The sequence below is a fragment of the Carassius carassius genome, chromosome 3, assembly GCF_963082965.1.
Source record: "Carassius carassius chromosome 3, fCarCar2.1, whole genome shotgun sequence".
NCBI lineage: Eukaryota > Metazoa > Chordata > Actinopteri > Cypriniformes > Cyprinidae > Carassius > Carassius carassius.
The window spans coordinates 1318353-1341943 of record NC_081757.1 but is presented as its reverse complement, the minus strand read 5'-3'; the positions used below and the strand labels follow the sequence as shown (position 1 = coordinate 1341943).

At 38.8% G+C, this 23591-nt stretch overlaps 1 protein-coding gene across 1 annotated transcript; it reads left to right on the top strand.

Moving 5' to 3' along the window:
- The first annotated feature begins 1744 nt into the window (after positions 1-1744).
- LOC132128359 (carcinoembryonic antigen-related cell adhesion molecule 5-like) lies at positions 1745-23321 on the top strand. The gene is made up of 6 exons (XM_059540172.1): positions 1745-1930; positions 16159-16194; positions 20269-20540; positions 21421-21678; positions 21868-22056; positions 23017-23321. The coding sequence occupies exons 1-6, from the start codon at positions 1890-1892 to the stop codon at positions 23319-23321; spliced, it is 1101 nt and encodes a 366-aa protein (XP_059396155.1). The 5' UTR covers positions 1745-1889.
- The last annotated feature ends 270 nt before the right edge of the window (positions 23322-23591 follow it).

Sequence of the window (23591 nt, the reverse complement as noted above, 5' to 3'; positions counted from 1 at the left end):
AGGCAGGGGCCAAGGCCCGGGGAATGGAAGCTTCAGCCCGAGGTGGTGAAGCAGATATGGAGAATTTTTGGCAAAGCTCAGGTGGACCTCTTTGCGACTCGAGAAACATCGCCACGTTAAAAGGTTAACAGCTTAAGTCATTTGTGGATTAATGCTTATTGAAGACATGAACCATTTCAAACGATTCAGTTCGATTTGGTGAACTGGTTCAAGAAGAACCGGTTAAATCGAATGATTCATACCGTACATAGGTTTTCAATGGAGGAACAGAAAGCTCTCAGACTAAATCTAAAATATCTTAAACTGTGTTCCGAAGATGAACGGAGGTCTTACGGGTTTGGAACAACATGAGGGTGAGTCATTAATGACATAATTTACATTTTTGTGTGAACTAACCCTTTAACTTACATTGGAAAGATTTCCATGACCTCTCGCGATCTTGGAAAAAAAGTCTTGTGATTTATTTCCACAAGATGATGCATGATGGGATACACTAAGCCTTGAATACCGCTCTGGAGTGCGGATTTAGTGTCTATTAAGAGCACCGCTTATTTATTAATAAGATTCTTTCTAAACAAGTATAGTCAATGTGAACCTAGCCAGTGTAGGAAGAAACATGCCTATGCGGCAAGGGTGGACAGACCCCAGATGAGAAATCCATCCACTTAACCAGCCACACGAAAGCTAACAAGAGGAGACATGTGCATTGGTCACTTTAGAAGCATTTTTTTATTTATTTTTTTAAGAAAATGACAGAAGTGTTAAGAGGCCTAAAGAATTGGTTGTGGTTTGACGTCTGCTCTATTACTGCTCTGTATTTTTAACCAGAGCGGGGAAGATAGTTATTCTTATTCTGCATCGTTAGTTTCATAAACCTCAAAATACTATCACAAGAGCAAAAGAGTCACAGCAACATGCATGTCATTTTCATTTACATATTTAAGAGTCTCCGTTTTCTTATAATTTATCTGACAGTAAAACAAAACAAAACTTTTAGTGAGAGGCTTCTGATAGTACCTGTTCTCTATATTGATAGTTAAATAAGCACATTACCTGAGGCAATCACCTTTTAATGGCTTTTATTTGCCCTGCTCCAGTCTGTGAAGTTGTGTTTATTACTAAACTTCTATGATGTGAATTACTTTTTAACTGTATCTGCATGGTACAGTTATGCTGTTTGGATTGGGGAACATAAAACCGGTCAGGCTCCTAATACTAACAGTTTAAATCAGAGACCGTACCAAAAGAGAAGTGAAATATCTTAAACTTAATCTATTGGTTTAGTTTCTTCATATAGTTCTATAGCATCAATCACACTGGGTTTTGATTCTGGATTATTGTTGCTGCAAAGTCTTTAGGCTATATATGAAATATGGTGTAGTATGCAATAATAATTTCATGAACACAAAGTGGTTGCAGCTTTTTGTCTGATCATATTACAAAAATTGTGTTTTAATAAACTACAAATAGAAGGGAAATATGCAGATATTACCAGAATTTAATACCAGATACATTGGATTATTGTTCATTATCTCAATCATTGTGTAAAAGTAGATTAGTTGTCATTAACCGGGCCTCTGCTATTGTTGACGTGAGGATAACTCAAATAAGAGCAGGACTTACATGAACAGACCTACATTATTCACCTCATGGTCAGCGTGAGAACAATTACTGGAGACATTCTCTGTGAAACAGTCTTTTCAAGTACAAAACAGCTTTAACAACTTGCTTGCACTAAAAAGAGCAGCTAAATATCTTAGAATGGATCTCTTTTTCTTCCTGTTTTGTGTCTCTGTGTAGAGTTGTGTCTCCTCCCTCATCTCTTCTTGAACTGTGAAATGCAGGAAGTGTCTGATTTAGCGACGCATCTCTGTTAAAACAGTCTGTTAATGTGTCAGTATGGGCTCCAGTGCACTGCCTCTCATGATCTGTGAGTATTTCACTATATTTTACTCTATCTTCAGTTTTTCTGTTATTAACAGTGTTCAGCTGAAGATAAATTAATGATTGTGTGTAGGAGGATCTATGAGTTCTTTATTGTTCAGATTAATGTGGTGATGTGTTGCATGTGGATCAGACACAGAGTTTTAGAGAACATGTACTTATCTGAGCTGCTTGTGAAAGATGGAGGTTCTGTGGACATATGCTCTTGCTGTTTATGATGTGATACTCTTTCTTCTTATTTTCAGTAGTTCAGTTCATTCAGATGTGTTTGTGTTAATGTGAGTTTGGTGTTGTATGGTATTGTATCTTTAAATAGTTTCTTTAGAGTTTGAGAAGAGCGGTGAAACACACAAGTTTCTCGATCACTTTTCATTATTTTCTGTCCCTCTTATTGAAAATGAATTATCCCTATAGCAGTCCAAAAAATATTTAATTTAATTGCATTTAAAATAATATATCAAACAAGTGACAGCTGACAAAAAAGAAGAAAAAAATATTTGTGTATGTTTTTTTTTGACTCTCAAAGCCATGATTGACTGCAGTCATTTAGCCTCCTTGTTAGTGTGTCCGACTTGTTTTGTGTTTAATGTGTTTCAGATTGAAAATTGATTGCATCCTAAGTTCTGTGATTCTAAGTTCATTCCTTTCCTGTTCACACCTGAGACAGAGAAACAACACATGATCAACTGTTTTCTTTACTTGACATGTTTCACATAATCCAGTGCTGTGTTTTCCTATTATATGAAGTGTAGAATTAAGTTTTAGGAGATAAACTTAATAATATGAGTTAATTGAACTTAACCTAGATATTTTACATTCATCAAAACATATACTTCTTATTTGAGCTCTTCCTGAATTTTTTTTATATTTATTAATGTTTTGAACGAAAAAAAAAAATATATATATATATTTCGTGAAATATAAAACAAATAATGGTAAATATAATTAAAAGACAAATTATTCATTGAAAAACTTTCAAGCTTGAACTAATGCTTGACACTCTTGGCATTCATTATGAACAACATATTTATTGTTTCAGAACTTTATTTTTATTTTATATTTTCTGAGTGAAAACAGTGCTTATACATTTCTGACCTGCTAAACAGAAATTAAATTTACTCAGACCACATCATTATATATATATATATATCAGTTTGATTTAAGTCCACTTTCCATCTTCATTCCAGTTGCCACTGGTTCCCTTTCTGATTCACTGAACTAAACTGGTTTGGTTCATTTAAAATATACTGTAGTAAGTTCGTGGGAGGAAAGGAAGATGACAAAGGGGTCGGCTGGACTGCTGACGAATTTATTAAATTTATTAATATACTCTATATGAACACCAATGGTGACTTTTACTCTGACATCAATACACACTATCGCACAACACTTCCGGGTAACTCGTTCCGGTTCCGGTTCCGGTTCACGTCAGCAGTCCGTCTCTCTTTCAACTGCTCCTGTCTCTCCTGGCGTTTTCTACTCTCTCCACGCCAATTACTGAAACAAGAGACAGGTGTTGATCGTTTCCACCCAAACCACTAACTCACCGTTCGTCTCCTGATTCTCTCTCCCACTGCAGACTACGCTTAACCACGCCACCCCCCCTGCCACATACCCCCACCGCCCGACTCAGGCCGAGGAGCCATCCCGCCTGCAGCCCCCACCCCCCATTTCTGGAGAGGACTTCGGCCACAGCCATCTGAACACCCAGCCTGTGGATCACCTTGAACTTAAAAGGCTGTAGAGCCAGAAACCAACGAGTGATCCGCGCATTGGTATCCTTCATGCGATGGAGCCACTGCAGCGGAGCGTGGTCTGAACAGAGGGTGAATTCCCTTCCCAGGAGATAATAGCGGAGGGTGAGGATGGCCCATTTGATGGCAAGACATTCTTTCTCTATGGTGCTGTATTTAGCCTCTCTCTTCAAGAGCTTCATGCTAATGTACAGCACTGGCCGTTCCTCCCCCTCTATTTCCTGCGCCAGGACTGCACCCAGCCCCCTGTCCGACGAGTCTGTCTGTAACAGAAAAGGGAGAAAACAATCAGGACAGTGTAATAACGGCCCGCCACACAGGGCAGCCTTTACCTGGGTAAAGGCCTGTTGACGCGGCTCCGTCCACTGGACCATATCTTGCGCCTCCTTTTTAGTAGGGTCAATCAAGGGACTGGTGAGGTCCAAATAATTAGGAACAAACCGTCTATAATATCGTGCAAGCCCCAAGAACTGCCTTACCTCCTTTTTGGTCTTGGGATGTGGACAGGTCGCAACAGAGACTGTCTTGTCAATTTGTGGATGCACCTGTCTATGCCCCAAGTGGAAGCCCAGATACCTTACTTCCACACGCCCAATCACACACTTCTTTGGGTTGGCCATGAGTCCAGCCCCCCTCAGCGATCTCAAAAAAACTAAATATAATGATATAATCTAGGTAGGCAGCCGCGTATGCAGCATATGGCCGCAGAATCTTATCCATGAGGCGCTGAAAGGTAGCTGGTGCCCCGAACAACCCAAATGGAAAGGTAACAAACTGGTGTAAACCAAACAGCGTTGTGAAAGCTGTCTTTTCTTTGGATAATGGAGACAAGGGGATCTGCCAATATTCCTTTGTTAAGTCCAATGTCGGATAAAAACGAGCCGTGGCTAGCCGATCAAGCAACTCGTCAACCTGCGGCATTGGATACGCGTCGAATATCGACACAGCATTCACCTTGCGGTAATTCACACAGAACCGGACTGAGCCATCCGTTTTCGGAAATAAAACTATGGGGCTCGCCCAGTTACTATTGGATTCTTCTATTACTCCCATTTCAAGCATTGCGCCTAATTCCACCTGAACTACATTTTTCTTGTGCTCAGGTAAGCAATACTGCAGGCTGCGAACTACCACGCCCGGCTCCGTCTCGATATGGTGCTGAATCAGGTTTGTACGGCCTGATCGGGGCGAGAACACGTCTGCAAATTCTGCCTGTAATTTCGTTAGTGAGTTGGGGTGATCTCCCCCAGGGGCCAGGGCGCGGGATGGTAGTTTGACATTCGCCTCTGGTCCGAGATCATCCTCTCTGCTAATCACCGTTGCCAACATCACTGATTCCGCCTCATTCCATTTTTTTAGGTGGTTGAGGAGATAGATCTGACGTGCCCCGTTCCTATCGGACCGTGTTACCCCATAATCAAGATCTCCGACTTGTCGTGCGACCTCAAACGGCCCCTGCCACTTAGCCATTAGTTTAGAGCTCGACGTTGGGAGTAATACAAGTACCTTCTCTCCCGGTGCAAATTTGCGTAATCTAGTTCCCCTGTTATACAGCTGGCTCTGGCGGTCCTGGGCTTGTAACAAATTCTCCATTGATAGCCGCCCCAAAGTATGGAGTTTTGTTCTCAAGTCCAGCACATACTGAATTTCGTTTTTGCCTTGAGATGGCCCCTCCTCCCAGGTTTCTCTCAGTACATCCAGCACCCCTCGGGGCTGGCGTCCGTAGAGAAGCTCAAAGGGGTAAAACCCATGGAGGCTTTTGTGGGACCTCTCGCACAGTGAATAACAAGGGCTCTAGCCACTTATCCCAATTCATGGCATCTTCTTGGACGAATTTATGGATCATGGATTTAAGTGTGCAATTAAATCGTTCGACCAGGCCGTCGGACTGTGGGTGATAGACGCTAGTTTGAATGTCGATTTAATGTCCAATAATCCGTACAGTTTGAGTAGCACATGTGACATAAACGCCGTACCCTGATCAGTAAGGATTTCTTTCGGCACCCCCACCCGGGAGATTAGACGAAACAGGGTGTCCGCAACACTCTTTAGGGCCCTGCTTCAGGATATCGTGTTGCATAGTCAACTATGACTAATGCAAAGCGATGTCCCTGTGCAGAACGCTCTGATGGCCCGATGAGGTCCAGACCAATTCTCTTGAAGGGGACATGCAATGGTGCTTTTGGGGCGGCCGGTGGATTCACCAACTGACATTCCGGACAAGACGCGCACCACCTGCGCACGTTGTCGTGAATGCCCGGCCAAAAGAAACAGGTCATGAAGAGATTCAGTGTTGCTGCCTGTCCCAAATGGCCCGCCATAGGATTAGAATGGGCCGCATGGAAAAGCATTTCCCTGCGGCTCTTCGGAATCAACAACTGGGTTGTTTTAATTTTTTGTCCGAATGTCTTGGGTCACTCGATTCAACCGATCTCTTAAAATGGCAAAATACAGATAGGTGAGCAGGTGGGCAGGATGGAGAGGCTGGCCATTGATGGAGCGGACCTGTTGAAAAGCATGTTTTAATATCTCGTCCTGAGACTGCTCCAGAGGAAAGTCATCACGCTCCGAGAAAATACATCTCTCGATTTCGCTCGGTTCCCGTGAAGCAGAAACCAGCGGTACCAGCTCAATTTCTCCCACCTGCACCCCCTTCTGTGCCTTATTTCCCCAAGAGGCATCCGCACATGATGACCCCAATAAAACAGTAAACGCGGTCCAATTCGTTCCCAGAATTATCGGATGCCGAGGTGGGGACTAACCGCTACCTCCACACTATGCTTTTGACCCTGGAATTGAATAATGATCGGGACCACCGGGTACTCCACCACATCCCTGTGTATGCACCGCACCTTAACCACACGGCTTGTATCCAATGCCCCCGGTTGAATCAGGCTTTGATGAATTGAGGTTTGGTTACATCCTGGGAGGGGTTCTTGGAGTCACGTAGTGCCCTTGGTCAGACGAGGAGGGCCGGATGGATGGGACCTAGGGAGAGGGACAGGTCAAGAGAGAGAAGGAGAGGGGAGAGAGGGAGAGAGAGAGACTGATGCTAGGGGTTCGCCGACCCCTGGGCATGCATCCATGTGGTCCTCAGAATCAGAATCAGAATCAGACTAGAGCAAACTGGGCATGCATCCATGTGGTCCTCTGTGAGATGGATGGCAGAGTCCAGTGACGTGGGACGGTGGCACTGGACCCACTTGGCTGTTTTCTTCGGAAGCCGAGCGATGAATTGTTCCAGCACCACGAGGTCAATGAGGTGTTCCACGTCACTTCCCTCGGCCAGTAGCCACTTGCGGCAGCTGTTGTGCGGCCACCTGGGACTTGCTCGAGAGCAGGGGGATCAGTCGAAACTGGTCATTGGTCACGGGGCCAGCCGCATGCTTCAGCTGATTTTTCAAACAGTTCTAGGAATACTTCAGGGTCATCTTGCAGTCCCATCTTGTGGAGGGGCAAGTGAGCGGGTACCGCGGACGGTCCCGTGGCCTCGGCATGAACCTCCCAGTAGATCCAGCTCCGGAACCTCACGGGGTCCTCCTGCTGGGCTTGAAGGATGGCGTGGAAGCGCCGCTCCTGATCCGTTCTCAAGTCCAGCAGGGCCTGATGTTGCTCTTGTTGTAGGGCCGCGAGGGATGAAATGACGTCCGCAAATGGCATGGAGGATTGGCTCTGCATGGCGGCGGCACTCCTTGTTTCTTTCCCGGGTTTCGGCACCAGTGTAGTAAGTTCGTGGGAGTAAAGGAAGAGGACAAAGGGGTCGGCTGGACTGCTGACAAGTTTATTAAATCAAAATACTCTTATAAACGCCAATGGTGACTTTTACTCTGACAACAATACACACTATCACACAACACTTCCGGGTAATTCCTTCCGGTTCCGGTTCACGTCAGCAGTCTGTCTCTCTCTCGACTGCTCCTGTCTCTCCTAAAGTTTTATACTCTCTCCACGCCAATTACTGAAACAAGAGATAGGTGTTGATCGTTTCCACCCAAACCACTTACTCACCGTTCGTCTCCTGATTCTCTCTCCCGCTGCAGACTTCGCTAAACCACACCCCCCCTGCCACATAAATTTTATGTGAAAACACCTAAGTGCTCAGATTTCTTTGGCTGCTATGTCACAGTTAAGTTTGATGGCAATGTCGAACAGGAAGTGAGTCTGTGTGTTTCACAAACACTTTGACCTGATGTGGTTTGTAGTCAGTGAAGCATCAGTAGTGTGAAACAATGTTCACCTTAATTGAATAATGCATTTTATTGCATTAAACACAATATATCAAACAAGTGACATCTGCCAAGAAAAAAAAAATGTCCATGCTTTTCTCGGAATCAACACTTCTTTTTTTTTTTTCTTTTTTACCAGTTTGTCTCGGTGTCATTTTTAGCGGATGTGTGAAGTAATTTCTCACATTCTCAGCAGAAAAACCACAGCTATAGTTCAGTTCATTAACATATGAACATGTTCCACACTTTAAAAATGTTTTAATTCATCCAATTAAAGAAATCTAAGTTAATGATTCACATCTATATTTCATAACTTAAAGATAGAAAGAACATTCATTCACATGCAATTTTCATTTTTTTCTTTTAATTCAATTAAGAATTTTTATTTAAAAACACAACAAAACATGAATTTTTCATCTGAAAACATTTCTACTTAAACATAAAAAACCTAGCTTAACAAATGAAAGTTTATCTCAGAGTCACAACAAACAGCATCGCAGCTATTTGGTTTTATTCCTCTCTGAGTTCACAATATCGGCAGTACTGATCATTACCTGCTGAATAAAATATGAAGTGCTTTTCAAAGACTTAGTCCAGGTGCAGGGCATAAATCAGTCTGAAATCAATGGACGTCGAAGGCCTGATATCGGTCAGTTCATCCATTACAAAGTTTTCTTCCGATGATTTTCACTCTAGATGGGTTTAGTTGTGGACTTGATCAACGCTGAGGACTCTAACTGGAGTCTGTCTTGTCAGCTTCATCCTAACAGAGGAAGAAACAGATCGATAAAGACATTATCAAGTCAGTCAGATAATGCTGAGTTCAAATACTGAACCGGCCTCGGTGAAATCACATTCAATTGTCCAGCAAGTTAAACACCTTCATGCAATAACTCCCAGAACCACAAGGTGATGTTGAGAATGTAACTTTATCACATGAATGGTGTAAAAATTAAAATACAAATACATACACTGATAACTTGCATATTCTATAACAGTTTTCTGTATGACGTATGAGCAAAACTAGTGCTTATACTTTAACTACACAAAATGCGCTGAACACAATAAAGTGTAATGACAAAACAAGATGGCTTACAGGGAATGCATTTTTAATAACTTTGAACGGAGGATGTCTTTTGGATTAATGAATGCCCCTAACATGAATGATCTCTGCCTCTGATTCAGTCTCTTTATGATGACATCATTACATAACCTTTCTGTAAAGAGCAAACATTAAAGTTACAGTCTTCATAAGAGCATCTGACTAAGGTTTTATGTTTAATTGTGCAGTGTGCCAGTCAGTAAAGTGATCCTCCTCAGAACAGGTCTCAGTTAACCCACATGACAGACAGCTGATCTGAGTTTTAGTGTGAATTAGGGATATGCCGGTATCACATTGCCCTGCGATTAATTGATAATGCTTTTTATCACAGTATACAGTATTATCACTGAATTGAAATTTAGTTTAAAAAAGTGGTCATTATACAGGATAACAGGTTAAATAACTTTTTTCTTATAACAAAAATAACTTAACATTTAAATACAATAAATGTATAAAGATATATAAAGATAAAAGTATTACACATTAAAGTGCAAAAGAATTATAAAGACAAATAGGTATCACTTTACAATAAGACCTCATTAGTTAACCTTAGTTAATACATTAACATTCAAGGCAAGGCAAGTTTATTTATATAGCACATTTCATACACAATGTGCTTTACATAAAAGGAAGTAAAAAAAAAAAAAATCATAAAGAAAAATAATCACAAAAATAAAACAAACAATTTAAGAACTTTAAAAATGATTTAAAATTTGACTTAAAATAATTTAAGACAGTCAGAAAAAATAGAATAGAAAATGATTTTACATAAAGTACAATGCAATACATAACATAATGTGTAATAGTGTAATATTGTACAACGCATAGTGCTCATTCAATAAATGCACAGCTAAACAGATGAGTTTTGAGTCTAGATTTAAAAGTATCTAATGTTTTATTCACAATGAGCAATAGCTACATTTGCTATAGAAGTTATTAATCTTTGTAAAAAAATTCAAGTCTTAGTTAATGTTAGCTCATTAAATAACACAATTGCAACTTTCAATTTTAACAATGTGTTATTAAATATTGGAATACCTAAGATTAATGAATGTTCAGAAGAAGTTTTCATTTGCAGTTTATGTTAACTAATGAACTAACTAATGTTAACTAATGAAGCCTTAATGTAAAGTGTGAATGAACAATAAAAAATCAAAACACTCTCAAACAACATCTAGGCCATGTTGTAGTCAAGATTAAAATAAAAATTAAAAAAAGTTTGAAAATAAATAGCATATTAAGTTTAAATATTTAAGTATTTGACTATGTGATGAACATCATAGTGAATACACAAATCTGAATGGCTATTTTAAATGATTTAAATATGTTTTAGAAAGTAGCAGCTGCTTTATTTATGGGGTTTCCAGGGTAAGGGCTTGTATTTTTCCTGCAGTTTAGCGCCATCTGCTGTCAGAGAGTGAATGTGCTTTCATCTCGTCCCTCACGTGTTCCTCATGTGCTTCTCATGTGTGTTTGTTAACACCAGAGAGCACACACTCTTTCAAGCAGCTTACAGCAGTGTTGTGCATTTTCAACAGTTGATTGGAAATCGTATTCTTAAAATGCATTGCAAACTCTTAATAATTTGTAATATATAATTATTCACTGTATTTAGAAGTGCCCTCGATAACAATATTGTGCATATTAATTACAGCAATATATCACATTACCAAACACTGGCACGTGTCTAGTGTGAAGGTGGCATAAGTGTATGTTTTTAGTCCACAAAGTGATTTAAATGAATGTACATGACTTGAACAAGAAAACTGTTCCGTTCTTATATAACTTCCATGTTTGAACAATGAGACAGGGTTTCGCAGACAGGGCTTAGCTTAAGCCAGGACTAGGCCTAAGTTAAAAAAAAAGAAAGTTAAATCAGGATTCTTAAATAACTTTCATAAAAATGGCTTAAGAACTTGACTGGTGTACATCTTGAGATACGATAATGGCACTGACATTTTTTAAGATATTTCAGTACAAGATAGTTTCAGTTAAGACAGCTTGAACTTGCATTTGAGTCTGGGACTAGCCTTAAGCCTTGTCTGTGAAACAGAGGAATAATGTTTATATAGCTGTGCTCTCTTTTTCCTTCCACAACAAGACATTCATTAAAAGGGCTCTGAACCTATAGAAGAGAAGTATATTCATCTGTTTATGTATTTGAACTGTCCTGAGCACATTCTCAACAGCTGGTGCGTGACGTGTCTTCTTCTTCTTGCTTTATGGCAGATCGCAGACTTATAAGTGCATTCCTGCCAGCTATCTCTCAAGTGGACCATTGACACACCTAAATGAGATTGTAGATATAGTGTCAATGGTCCTATCGTTTAGACAAACAACAATTTTCACCAATCACAAACAGTCTCTCGAGCAAAAGAAAGAGAGACAAAAGGTAAATAACAGAAAAGAGCGCCCATACACTCTCAGAAAAAAAGGTACAAAACTGTAACTTCTAGCTTTATACCATTTAAGGGGCGATTTTGTACCCCAAGGAACAATTTTGCAATGAAGGCAAAAATAGTGTACCTTATTAAAAGCATCCTTGAGATACTGTCTAACCACTTAGATTATTTTGGTGTCTGTGTGCATGCATAAATAAATACCTTGGCTAACAAATACTCAATTTTATTCAGAAATGTTCTTTTAAAGAGATGTAATTACATTAATATTTTGCTTCATAAAAGTGCACTGTAAAAAATGAATCATGGGTCTTGTAATTTTCATAAATAATAAAAAAATTTGGATTTCATTAAATAAATTGTGATTCAGTGTTGTATATAGAATAATGAGGACTTTTTACTAATAAAACCAAGAGATGTGTTTTCCTCATTTTTAAGCAGTTTTGGTGAATTTATTTTTGCCTATTTATTTTAAGAGAATTAGCTCAATTTTGCAGTTTTATTTTAGAGGTGATTGTTAGTTCCCAGCATGCTTTGCATACGGCTGTATATGGAGAGTACATTTTGAAATTAAATGCTATGTTATGTTTTTGAATGAAGGGAAGCATCTATACATTTTTAATGTTCAGTTATGTTTGACATTTGTAAGAGTTTCTGTTACATTGATTAATTTTTTCCTGTAAAAAAAAAAAAAACTAAACAAACAGCACTATGCCGCGTTGGCTTCTTTCAGCTCATCGCTGAAGACACATTGTTATTTGTGCATTGCTCATTTTAGAAACTCTGTGTAGAGATAAAATGACAGAAGTGTTAAGAGGCCTAATAAAGGTTGAGCTGATGATTATGGTTTGACGTCTGCTCTATTTCTGCTCTATAGTTTTAACCAGAGCGGGGAAGATAGTTATTCTTATTCTGCATCTTTAGTTTCATAAACCTTAAAATACTACCACAAGAGCAAAAGATCCCCAGCAACATGGATGAATTAAAGCAATGTCAAAGCATTCACCTTTTCAAACGTCTTTACAAACAAAAGGTCTGGTCCCATTACAATGATAATGAGGTTTGATTGTATTAATGTGTGGAGTGTTGGATTAGTTGTTATTTTCCATGTGTATTTAACTTGTGCTATTCCATCTACCATTGTTGGTATTTGATAATCATTGTTACCTGCGGTAATATCTGTATATTATGAATATGTATAGTATATGTATGTGTGGCTTTGCACATATGCAACTATAATACTGTTTCTGAATGAGGTATTATTATTATTATTTATTTATGTTATATATATTTTTCTTTCTTTTTTTTTTTCTTTGAGATAATTGTGAAGTGATTTTCAGTCTAGGTATAAATTATGATAACTATATTCTGTTTGTAACAGAGGCCAGCGAGTTGATGTGCAGGTAAACATCTCTCCCCTGATCTCAAGAGACGCACTAGCGACTGACGCTAGGAGCTGCAGTCATCTAGCCTCCTTGTTAGTGTGTCCGACTTGTTTCGTGTTTAATATGCATCCTAAGTTCTGTGATTCTCTATGTAGCTCATTCCTTTCCTGTTCACACCTAGGACAGAGAAACAACACATGATCAACTGTCTCCTTTACCTGACGTGTTTCACATAATCCAGTGCTGGGTTTTCCAATTATATGAAGTGTAGAATTAAGTTTTAGGAGATAAACTTAAATTAACTTAACCTTGATATTTTACATTCATCAAAACAAATATGTCTTAGTTGAGCTCTTCATGAAAAATCTTTATATTTATCATGTTTTGAATGAAAAAATATTACTTGAAAAATAAAACAAATAATGGTAAATTGAATCAAAAGACAAATTATTACTGCTTGATTTTTTTTTTTTCAGTAGAAGTGAGTATAAGTGTTTCTTAATTAATCTTTGCAAATCACCTTTCCTAATATATGCTAGTTAGCAAGTTTACAGTCTGCTCATCACCCCACGGAAGAGAGGGGCGGGGTCAGCAGAGCTCATTAGCATTTAAAGCAACATGGACTTGAAGAGAGTGCTGAAAACAGCTGATTTTGACAGGGTAAAAAGGAAGTTTTTTTACACTACCATTGAGAAATTTTAACCAAAGAATGTAATAGACTTCTCATTAAGAGCCTGAAGAATTATAACAACTTGTGGAAAATGGGCATCTGATGATCCCCTTAAGTAACAGACACAAATGAAGATAATTGAAACAACAGGAGGAATTAATTAACAATTGAGAACAGACTGACATGTTTATATGTTTATATACATTCTATATATACACTCCTGAACAAAATCTTAAGACCGGGGATGCATTGCAAGTTTTACACATTTTGCACTAGTGGATCATAACCGGGTTGTAAGTGCTGCTTCAAAATGCCAAAAGAAGAAACAGGAGCAAGAGACAAAAAATAGAGTATAGGCAATTTATTGAAAACTGCATTTAACTCAAACAGGCCGTTCATCAGCTGATAAAAAGTTTAAGACCATAGCCCAAAAATAAACGCACAACAGAACTAAAAGTGTCAAAAAAGGACTCAGTAGTGAGAAGCCCCACCATTCTTGTTGATCACTTCAAACACTCGTTTCGGCATGCTTGATGCGACTGTTTCCAGGAGGCTGGTGCGAACGTTGCTCCATGTGGTGAAGATGGCTTCACGAAGGGCATCCACGGTCTGGAACTGAAATCCCTTTTTGTAAACTTCCCTTACCATCCATCCCCAAATGTTCTCAATGGGATTTAGATCAGGGGAACACGCAGGATGGTCCAAAAGAGCAACGTTATTCTACAGGAAGAAGTCCTTCGTCAAGCGGGTGTTGTGAATTGCAGCGTTGTCCAGTTGAAAGACCCAGTCATTACCGCACAGACGGGGGCCCTCGGTTAAGAGGGAAGCCCGCTGCAACAGATCCACATAGCCAGTCGCCGTTTGACGCCCCTGCACAACCTGAAGCTCCATTTTCCAATTGATGGAAAAAGCACCCCAGATCATGATGGAGCCTCCTCAACTGTGCCGCGTAGAAAACATCTCAGGTGGGATCTCCTTGTCATGCCAGTAACGTTGGAAGCCATCCAGGTTCATTTTTTTTCTCGTCAGAGAATAAAACTTTCTTCCACCTTTCAATGTCCCATGTTTGGTGCACCCTTGCAAATTCCAAATGGGCAAGTTTGTGTCGTGGGAGGAGACGTGACCTTTGAAAACGATTTTTGTTCTTGAAGCCCTTCTCTAGCAGATGACGTCTTATGGTTATTGGGCTGCAGTCAGCATCAGTAAGGGCCTTAATTTGGGTCAAGGATCGACCTGTGTCTTCACGGACAACCCGTCGGCTCCTGCGGCTCAGTGCAGGTGAAATCTTTTTGGGTCTACCACTTGACTTTTTTGTCCCATAACTCTCAGGATTTTTTAAGAAATGTAAAATGACTGTCTTACTGCGTCCAACCTCAGCAGCGATGGCGCGTTGGGAGAGGCCTTGCTTGTGCAGCTCAACAATCCTGCCACGTTCAAAGAGAGAAAGCCTTTTTGCCTTTGCCATCAGGAGATCTTGACAGTATGACTGCTTGAAAAACAATGACATGAAAGCCATATTTTTGTGCAGATTTGACATTTTTATGGCTGTGGTCTTAAACTTTTTATCAGCTGATGAACGGCCTGTTTGAGTTTAAATGTAGTTTTCAATAAATTGCCTATACTCTATTTATTGTCTCTTGCTCCTGTTTCTTCTTTTGGAGCAGCACTTACAACCCGGTTATGATCCACTAGTGCGAAATGTGTAAAACTTGCAATACAGATCCCCTGGTCTTAAGATTTTGTTCAGGAGTGTATATAGTTGTATTGACACTGAATATGCTCTGAAAGAATAGTTTAAGGAGTTGAGGAGCTCGGGCCCCAGAAGTCTAGGATCGCTCTAACACATCACTGAGATTGAGTTTACCAACACTGATAATTTACCAGAATCAGTATTTAACTGAATATCATTGATTATCTTCATGAGCGCTGTCTCTGAGCTGTGATGTCGTCAGACACCAGATTGAAAATTGCTCGGGTATCATTTATAAAGAAAACTCAAAACAAGCAGAAACACTTAAAGAGACAGAGCTCGACTGTCTGACACATTGGTGGATGAGAATATGCTCATGTGTTGTATGTTGTGAATCTCAGAGGTTGAAAGTGCTTCTCTGGGCAGCAGTGAATCATCAGTGAATCGACTCTCGTATCGGTTCATGATTCCTGTGACGTCATTGTGTGTGTTAAGTGAAGTGAAGTGACATTCAGCCAAGTATGGTGACCCATACTCAGAATTTGTGCTCTGCATTTAACCCATCCGAAATGCACACACAGAGAGCAGTGAACACACACACACACACACACACACACACACACTGTGAGCACACACCCAGAGCAGTGGGCAGCCCTTTATGCTGCGGCGCCCGGGGAGCAAGTGGGGGTTCGATGTCTTGCTCAAGGGCACCTAAGTCGTGGTATTAAAGGTGGAGAGAGAACTGTACATGCACTCCCCCCACCCACAATTCCTGCCGGCCCGGGACTTTCGATTGGGAGTCCGACTCTCTAACCATTAGGCCACGACTTCTTGATGTTAAATGATAGAGAATCTCCAGCATCAGTTCTCATGATGAGCTTCAAAACACAGAAAAACACTTTCAGTTCAAACTCTAGACATGTTTCAGTGATCTGCATTGTGTTGAATGAATGGAAATGCTTCATATCTGTGTTTCTTCTGTTTTTAGTGCTGATGTCCTTCATCCACGCTGGACTCACTCAAGGTACTGTGCTGTACTGGACTACATCTGATTTATTAAACTAATGTGAATTGTGTTCTAGTACTTTATTTGTCTACATGGATCATATGAGGATCCCACATTTGTCTCTTTGCTGATGATTTATGTCTATATTTTGCTGTCATTCATCTTCTCCAAGAATCATTTGTCTGTGTAGTTCCTCATGCTACTAAAACACTGTTAAAAATAAAAATAAAATAAAATAAAATAGTAGGTTAAAATGTTTGTTTTTCTTATTATAAAACTGATTTTTAATACTGTCTCAACATAAAGCTAAATTAGTCATCAAGAGATCATTGCAGTCATCTAGTGGCTATAGTTGAAATCTCATGTTATTTTATTTAATGGCAGCAATCTTCCACTAAACCAACACAGAATTATTGTCTTATGTTATCTCCATGAATGAAAGATAGAATGTACATCAAAAGATAAATAGATATTTTCTGTCTCCTTGTTTTCTAGTTGGACTTGTCTTGTTAGACTAACCAGGGCTGAGTTTCCCAAAAGCTTCGTAAGCCTAAGAAGTTCATAAAATCGATCGTACGACTGATCTTAATATTACGGTCTGTTTCCCAAAAGCACCGTAACTTAAGAAGCACTTGAAAATCATCGTAGATCTACGAGTGCTCTGGAGTAATCGTGAAGCCCTGAGTGCATCATCGTAAGAAGACAGATTTACGCAGTCACCTGCAGGACAATCAGCAGATTACACCTTTAACTTGATTCAAGTGCAATGTGATTATAATATAAGGATAGAATTGTGCTTTATTGTAAGCTTCATGACTCGTTTTCTTTATTTTTGTATTAATATATAAATTAAATAATTAAAAAGGTCAGAAAAAATAGAAATACACATTTAAATTAAATGACAGAAAAAGATGAATAAAAGAAGTAATGTAGGAAATGCTTCAAAGACTGGGGGGGGGGTATATCTGTCACCTTTTATTTATATAGCGCTTTGAACAAAATACATTGCGTCAAAGCAACTGAACAACATTCATTAGGAAAACAGTGTCAATAATGCAAAAATGATAGTTAAAGGCAGTTCATCATTGGATTCAGTTATGTCATCTCTGTTCAGTTAAATAGTGTCTGTGCATTTATTTGCAATCAAGTCAACGATATCGCTGTAGATGAAGTGTCCCCAACTAAGCAAGCCAAAGGCGACAGCGGCAAGGAACCAAAACTCCATCGGTGACAGAATGGAGAAAAAAACCTTGGGAGAAACCAGGCTCAGTTGGGGGGCCAGTTCTCCTCTGACCAGACGAAACCAGTAGTTCAATTCCAGGCTGCAGCAAAGTCAGATTGTGCAGAAGAATCATCTGTTTCCTGTGGTCTTGTCCTGGTGCTCCTCTGAGACAAGGTCTTTACAGGGGATCTGTATCTGGGGCTCTAGTTGTCCTGGTCTCCGCTGTCTTTCAGGGATGTAGAGGTCCTTTCTAGGTGGTGATCCAGCATCTGGTCTGGATACGTACTGGATCCGGGTGACTGCAGTGACCCTCTGATCTGGACACAGACTGGATCTGGTGGCCACGTTGACCTCGGAACAAGAGAGAAACAGACAAATATTAGCGTAGATGCCATTCTTCTAATGATGTAGCAAGTACATAGGGTGTTATGGGAAGTGTTTCCGGTTCCGGTTTACCTAATTAATGCAGCCTAAAAATCCTTTAACGGATTTGGATATTAAAAGCATATTAGTATGTTATGTGTATGCCAGGTTAAAGAGATGGGTCTTTAATCTAGATTTGAACTGAAAGAGTGTGTCTGCCTCCCGAACAATGTTAGGTAGGTTATTCCAGAGTTTGGGCGCCAAATAGGAAAAGGATCTGCCGCCTGCAGTTGATTTTGATATTCTAGGTATTATCAAATTGCCTGAGTTTTGAGAACGTAGCGGACGTAGAGGATTATAATGTAAAAGGAGCTCATTCAAATACTGAGGTGCTAAACCATTCAGGGCTTTATAAGTAATAAGCAATATTTTAAAATCTATGCGATGCTTGATAGGGAGCCAGTGCAGTGTTGACAGGACCGGGCTAATATGGTCATACTTCCTGGTTCTAGTAAGAACTCTTGCTGGTGCATTTTGGACTAGCTGTAGTTTGTTTACTAAGCGTGCAGAACAACCACCCAATAAAGCATTACAATAATCTAACATTGAGGTCATAAATGCATGGATTAACATTTCTGCATTTGACATTGAGAGCATAGGCCGTAATTTAGATATATTTTTGAGATGGAAAAATGCAGTTTTACAAATGCTAGAAACGTGGCTTTCTAAGGAAAGATTGCGATCAAATAGCACACCTAGGTTCCTAACTGATGAAGAAGAATTGACAGAGCAACCATCAAGTCTTAGACAGTGTTCTAGTTTATTACAAGCAGAGTTTTTAGGTCCTATAATTAACACCTCTGTTTTTTCAGAATTTAGCAGTAAGAAATTACTCGTCATCCAGTTTTTTATATCGACTATGCAATCCATTAGTTTTTCAAATTGGTGTGTTACCGGGCTGCGAAGAAATATAGAGCTGAGTATCCTCAGCATAACAGTGAAAGCTAACACCATGTTTCCTGATGATATCTCCCAAGGGTAACATATAAAGCGTGAAGAGTAGCGGCCCTAGTACTGAGCCTTGAGGTACTCCATACTGCACTTGTGATCGATAGGATACATCTTCATTCACTGCTACGAACTGATGGCGGTCATATAAGTATGATTTAAACCATGCTAATGCACTTCCACTGATGCCAACAAAGTGTTCAAGTCTATGCAAAAGAATGTTGTGGTCAATTGTGTCAAAAGCAGCACTAAGATCCAATAAAACTAATAGAGAGATACACCCACGATCAGATGATAAGAGCAGATCATTTGTAACTCTAAGGAGAGCAGTCTCAGTCTCAATATGTCAATGACTTGCTGAAGTACACGAAAACCAGCTGTGTAGAAATAACTTTTCTCTCTCTCTCTCTCTCTCTCTCTCTCTCTCTCTCTCTCTCTCTATACTGTATATAAATAAACATATTTAAATAAATGTATGCATTTAGCAGACACTTTTATCCAAAGCGACTTACAGTGCATTCAGGCTAACATTTTTATTTACCTAACATAATATATAAATATATGAAGTATATAAAGTATATTATACATTATTACGTGCAGGGCCGCTGCTGGCCAAATGGGTGCCCTAAGCAGGATTGTATTGTGCCCCCCTTGCTCAAATATGAGGATAAAAAAGACACCTATAGGGGTGAAAATATGCGTTGGTGGTGAAACAATTTGACATTAAAACTCATTATTAACATCAACCAAAAAAAATAAAAGTGGTAAACCGGCCTCATTTTTAGCTAAATGATTAACAATTTATTTTAATATATATTTAAAAATGTATGTGTGCATTGTAGTTGACACCTAAATGAACACATTACAGTTGGAAATACAACCTGAGATCCTTCAAGACAGAATTCAGTTGAGAGACTGTGTGTTTGTTCAGAATGAATTCAGCACAGTGTTGTATTCTGTCTATTTCTTAATAGTATGTGAAACAGATCCAATCCTGCAACACTAAACAGTTCAAACGGTCACATTTACATTTATTCATTTAGCTGACGCTTTTATCCAAAGCGACTTACAATTGCTATATATGTCAGAGGTCGCACACCTCTGGAGCAACTAGGGGTTAAGTGTCTTGCTCAGGGACACATTGGTGCATCACAGTGGATTCGAACCCGGGTCTCTCACACCAAAGGCATGTTTCTTATCCACTACGCTAACCACATGACCACATCACATTGTTATTTTATATCAGCACTCTTTTTACACTCTTAAATTTTACACTACAGATATTATAAATGTTGTACGAGCTTTAATAAAAATAGACATTTAATATCACTGTTTTATTTTGTTAACAAATATCAACAATAATCGAATCGACACAAAGCAAACTCTAACTTTAATTTAATGCAGATATTTTTTTTTTCTCAGGGGGATTATGAGTTCATAACAGTGATAATACTGTAATGTTTCAATTAATAATGTATATTTATTTCTATGTTTATCAGTAAAAGCTGTAGTGAAGGTGACTCCAGACGAGCGTGTGTTCAGCGGAGAGAGAGAGTCACTCTCACATGTGACATACAGGGAGCAGGAGACACTCAGTGGATATACAGATGGTTTAAAGATGGAAACCTTTTCTATGAATACACAACAACAACAGCAGAGATCAGTTTCACAGCTGATGTGTATTACAGTGCTGAATACAGCTGTAGAGGAGAGAGATCAGACTCACAGAGATCATCAGACATCAGTGCTGCTGTTACACTGACTGTATCAGGTGAGTGATCAGATTCACATCTGTTTAATCATCACTTAACATCAATATCTGTGGCTCAACACTTCTCATGTTCTCTTCTGTAGCAGCATCTGTTCTTATGAGAGGACTGAAGCAATTCATAAATCATTATTCTGCAGATCTTGAGTGTTTTTTTTACAATGTGATAAAGTGATTGATATTATTTGAAGAAAAGTTTCTGGTGTTTGTGTGTGTCATATGACCATATATTTGTAATAAATTGTTAATGTGTAAGTTTTAGTATTTCAACAATTAGACATACTCTTGATTACTACAGATAAATCATTAAAACAGAAGCAAATCAACGATGCATAAACTATAATGACAGAACGTCACACATCTGAGCTTTGATGTTTAATAATTTATTATTAATTACTTAAATAGAATACAACATTTAATACAATGCAATATTAAAAACATTTAAAATGTAGTCAGAGTGAAAGTATGTTTATAATATAATACTGTTTTTATAAGAATGTTTTTGTAAAAATACTCTTGAATATTTAAAATATTATGAAATATGAGTTTGGTAAAACATTTACATAATTATTAGTAATATTTGAGGGCCTTTTATTTATTCATTTATAATCCAATCTTGATTTCAGGAATAAAATGTAATCTGTTGAAACTTTCTGATGCAGTGATGTTCGTGTTTGTGTGTGTGTGTGTGTGTGTGTGTGTGTGTGTGTGTATGTGTGTGTGTGTGTGTGTGTGTTATTGCTAACGATTGATTATTTCATTTCATTCAGATCCAACTTCACAAAGTATTTCAGCAGTCTTTAGTTTAATTTTATATTATGAAATATCCTTTGTTTAGTGAACTAAAATGTAAAATGTTCGCTGCATTACTGTACACTCACAGATAAACCGAAGCCGACTCTGACTGTAAAACCCCAGAGTTCAGTGTTCACTGGAGACACAGTTACTCTGAGCTGTGATGTTGGACAGTTAACTGGATGGACAATTCACTGGAGAAAAGACTCAGACCCTGAATCCACGACTGATGCAACTAAAACAATCAAGTCTGTGAGCATCTCTGATGAAGGAGAATACAGGTGCAGAGCACAACGAGGAAACTACTACAGCGAGTTCAGTAATACAGTTAAGATTACAGTAACAGGTCAGCACTATTTTACCTTCTATACAATTTTAATGGAAGAAAACTTGATGTGTTTGTCATAAAACATGATAAATACTGTCATTTATTAAAAATGTTTTGTCAGTTAAATAAAATAATAGTAATTTTGGTATCACAGATCATCTGAAATGTTTTCAGATGTGTGAAGTGTGTTTTTTGCTCGTTTCACAGTGAGACCCAAACCTGTAGTTGGTGTTGATCCTGATAGACGTGTGTTCAGAGGAGAGACGGTCACTCTCACATGTGACATACAGCAGACAGGAGTCTGGCAGTACAGCTGGTATAAAGACTACAAACAAGATTATATCATAGGACGAGACCAGAACTATAAAATCCCATCTGTGGATCCGTCTCATAGTGGTGTGTACAGGTGTAGAGGAACTCAGACACAAGCACCAACACACACACAGATGAGTGACGGAGTTACACTGACAGTATCAGGTGAGACGGTTCATTTCTCATTACATCATCTCAAAACAAACAGATTGAGTCCATAACCAGGTAAATGTGATCTTAGTTTGACTCTCCTTTCATGATCACAGTCAGATTATGTTCTTATGATCTAGATAAGAGTTTGTAACATATATTGGACCAATCAGCTGTGAGTGCAGCTATGATGACAGAGAATAGCAGCTTTAATTCAACATATAAAACTTTTCTAACAATAGAAGTCTTTACTATCACTTTTAATCAGTTTAATGCAGTCTTGCTGAATGTTAATAAAAAAATACAATAAAAAAAAAAAACGTTTGAACAGCAGTGTGTATTTGTAGCTCAGATCTTTCCTCACACTCCTCTGTATGAGTCACATCTGTCTGTTTTTATAAGAGGACTGAATCAATTCACTTTCAGTTGTGATTCTGTTCAGATGCAGATCTGTGTCAGATGTTTCTTTACAGGACAGATGCTGTGATCAGTGATCAGTGATTGTTTTAGAGCTGAATGCAGTTATTATTACACACTGATCATTTACTCGGCCTCATATGCTTCCAAACCCAGAAGACTTTAGTTAGTCTTTTTGGTTAGTTTCTTAAATTAAGAAACCTAAATAAAACCTGAGAGGTTTCTGTTCCTCCGTTAAAAGTTCAGGAAACCAAAACTTAGAAGATCCAAAAAGCATGTGAAGATGTGAAAAAAGTCTAAATTACAATCTGTTTATCATATAAAGGGATCATATCTCTTTTCAAGACTTGGATTTAACTGCTAGATACAAATTAATTTGCATTATAAAACCTTCATAACGTTTTGTGATTGTCACTCTGCACTGCAAACTCACGTCTTGTGTGTCGTGTTTTGAGTCACATTTTGTTTTCTTCCCAGGTTTCCCCAGATCTTCACTGACTGTGACTCCAGACAGTCCTGTATTCACTGGAGAGACAGTCAATCTGACCTGTGTGATTGAGTCTCACAGTAACTGGAGATATGAGTGGTATAAAGACACAGACAGTGTAATGTTACAGACGTCTGATCGTTACACTGTAAACAGAGACACTCTCACTATCAGAGGAGTAATTACATCTGATCAGGGTCAGTACTGGTGTAGAGGACAGAGAGATGAGAGACCAAACTCATCACAGGACAGTGACCGAACACATCTGTCTGTTAATGGTGAGGAAATACTGTGATAAACTAACATTACCAGGCTCTACATGATTGTAAGAGCCAATTTAACATGTCAATATTTGTTTTATTATAACAGTTTGCTTAGAGTAATGACGTAAAGTATAACTTCTGTAACTTTCCTTGAGAGGCAGTTTTGGTATTTTCTATGTATATGTTTCAATATTATTTTCTTATGTTTTTGATGAATAGTTTCGGTTCTGTTTCTTTAATGGCCAAACACTTGCTGTTAGACGAGGTTGAATAGGTGCGATTAGGAAAAACAGGGAGAAACC